The sequence below is a fragment of the Drosophila novamexicana genome, unplaced genomic scaffold, assembly GCF_003285875.2.
Source record: "Drosophila novamexicana strain 15010-1031.04,08,12 unplaced genomic scaffold, DnovRS2.1 tig00002425-arrow-arrow-pilon, whole genome shotgun sequence".
Classification (NCBI taxonomy): Eukaryota; Metazoa; Arthropoda; class Insecta; order Diptera; family Drosophilidae; genus Drosophila; species Drosophila novamexicana.
In genome coordinates, this window is record NW_020824996.1 from 8191 (window position 1) to 10453 (window position 2263).

The 2263-nt window shown below is 34.2% G+C and overlaps 1 protein-coding gene across 1 annotated transcript; it reads left to right on the top strand.

Annotated features, from left to right (window-relative positions):
- Positions 1-763: 763 nt before the first annotated feature.
- LOC115769151 (dynein regulatory complex subunit 3-like) lies at positions 764-1969 on the top strand (the record flags this gene model as incomplete). Its single annotated transcript, XM_030713846.1, has 3 exons — positions 764-942; positions 1001-1577; positions 1635-1969. Coding segments are annotated over 3 exons (1091 nt in total), but the record flags the coding sequence as incomplete, so codon positions are not given.
- Positions 1970-2263: the final 294 nt, after the last annotated feature.

A 2263-nucleotide genomic window follows, 5' to 3' on the forward strand; every position in this document is an offset into this window, starting at 1 on the left:
TTCATTGAGCCGCTACCACTTAAAATCGACCTCCGATCTCTGCATTCCATATTAGATCCTAAGGAACTCATAGGCGTTAGGCGGCGGTTTAATAATTCCAATCTTGATTGTATACCAAGCCAAGCAATCTATATCTAAATGGCACCAAATAACCTGCGTATTAATCATGGCACCTAGAGCTAGTATAAGACATCTACGCCCACGTTTATTGCTGCGCTAAAAAGATTCATCAGTCTAAGAGGCAAGCCGAATTCTATTTCGTATGACAATGCTACCGGTTTAGTCATGAGTGAGCCAGAACGCAGCCTGATTGTGAAAGGACGCTTGCCGTTAGGAATAATGTTAATAAAATAAAAATAATATTTGTTATATATATATATATATGATATATTTGATATAATTAATAGTAAAAATTAAATAAATGAAAAGCCAAAGTAGGATGCAAAGCAGCATCTCCTCGAAAAAGTTCTAGTGTTCTAGTTAGTTCTTCTAGTTAGTGTCCTGTAGTTTGTTCTCCATCTATTCTCTTATCTTGTCCGTCTAACAGAATATTGTGGCTTGCAATTCATCAAAGTCGATCATGCTTTTCCCGCATTCTTTTTGCAGAATATCAGTCCAATTAATTTTCTCATAGCACCCAGATATTAAATAATTTTACATGTCTTTTAGTCTTAGCTAAGTTCTCAAAATTCGACATGTTGACTACTGTTGTGCAGTTTGCGGACATTCCATCTTTCTTATTAAATTTTTTCTGGTTATACAGATAGATCGATTTCGTTTTATGTGCAATTTAAGAGTATTGAACTTGGAAGGTAACCCAGTTGCACAAAACATGGATTTTCCCTTATCGCAATATATAATAACTTTATTACCGAATCTTCACTACTATGAATATACTTTCATTAAGAGTGAAATGAGAGAAAAGGCACAAATACGATTTTGGTAAGTCAATATTACGATATATAGAATAATCAATTCATATTTTGTTTTAAAATATCAGCCGCGAATTACGTGAAGTTGAATACCTGCAGGAAAAAGAAATTCAAGCACGTGAGTCACAGGCTCGAGAGCAATCTGAAGCTAAACGTTTAGCTTCCAGTTTTGTAGATCATTTAGATGGCAATCAGCTATTTGATTCGTTTTGGCGAGATGATGCAGATGGCCGTGTGTTAATGTTGGTTGGACAGCAAGCTCAGGAACTGGCGGAAGAATATGAAAAAGATGTGTTTGAGCTAACCCAAGAAATTTATAAATTAGGATTAAAACGATTTGTGGAACGAGATGAAGAAATAAGGGATTTTATGGATAATTTACAAGATGGACAAAAGGAACTTCAGACTTTAGGTCAAAGGGAAATTGAAGACTTTCTTCAATATAAGGATAGAGTTTTCGAAGAAGCTCGGATAACACTACGTTTATTAGAACAGAATGTTATGCACGGAGATGATGAAGATTCTCTCGAAAATCTCAAACTATCTGATATAATGGACAAATTGAATGTACACTTCGAAGATGCTTTGAATGATATGTGGCTTGTCCTTATGTCACAGGAGTTGCATTTGCACGAAACTATTGAGGTTGAGATAAAAAATACATAACTTTATATATATTTTTTACATATTTCTATTTTATAGGAGTCTACAACAAACTTTCATCGTAAAATTTCGGACATGATGTCAAAATTTTTGGAACAGTCACAATCATTCTTTGTCCAATTGCGCGAGATATCAGTACATTTTTCCGAAAATATGACTGAAATAGTAACCAGATTTATTTCTACCAAACTTGCAATGCAAGATTTTGAAGACGTTCCCCCTGAACTAAGGATGTGTATGCATGACCGCGATGCTATTTTAAATTTAATAGCTGGAATGAAGGATGCACACACCTTTCGAATTGACGAGCGTGAAGATCGAATGGCTACACGAAGTAAAGAGTTTATTGATAACATGATTAACAAGCTTAACAAGTAAGTTACATTTTCTTGAACTGTCAAAAGCAGTAAAAACTATATAATTGAACAAAAAAATGAAAATGAAATGTTATCTTCGGCACGCCGAAGATCTAATACCCTTGCAGATCCAATATGTTAATGCCGATTATACCATAATACAATAACTTAATTTTCGACCGATCGTTCCTATGGCGGCTATATGATATAGTGGTACGATCTAAATAGGATTTTGCATATATATTAGGAGTATAGTAAAACTATCAAATGCCGAGTTTGGTCAAGATATCTTAAAAAACAAAATTTTTTTCA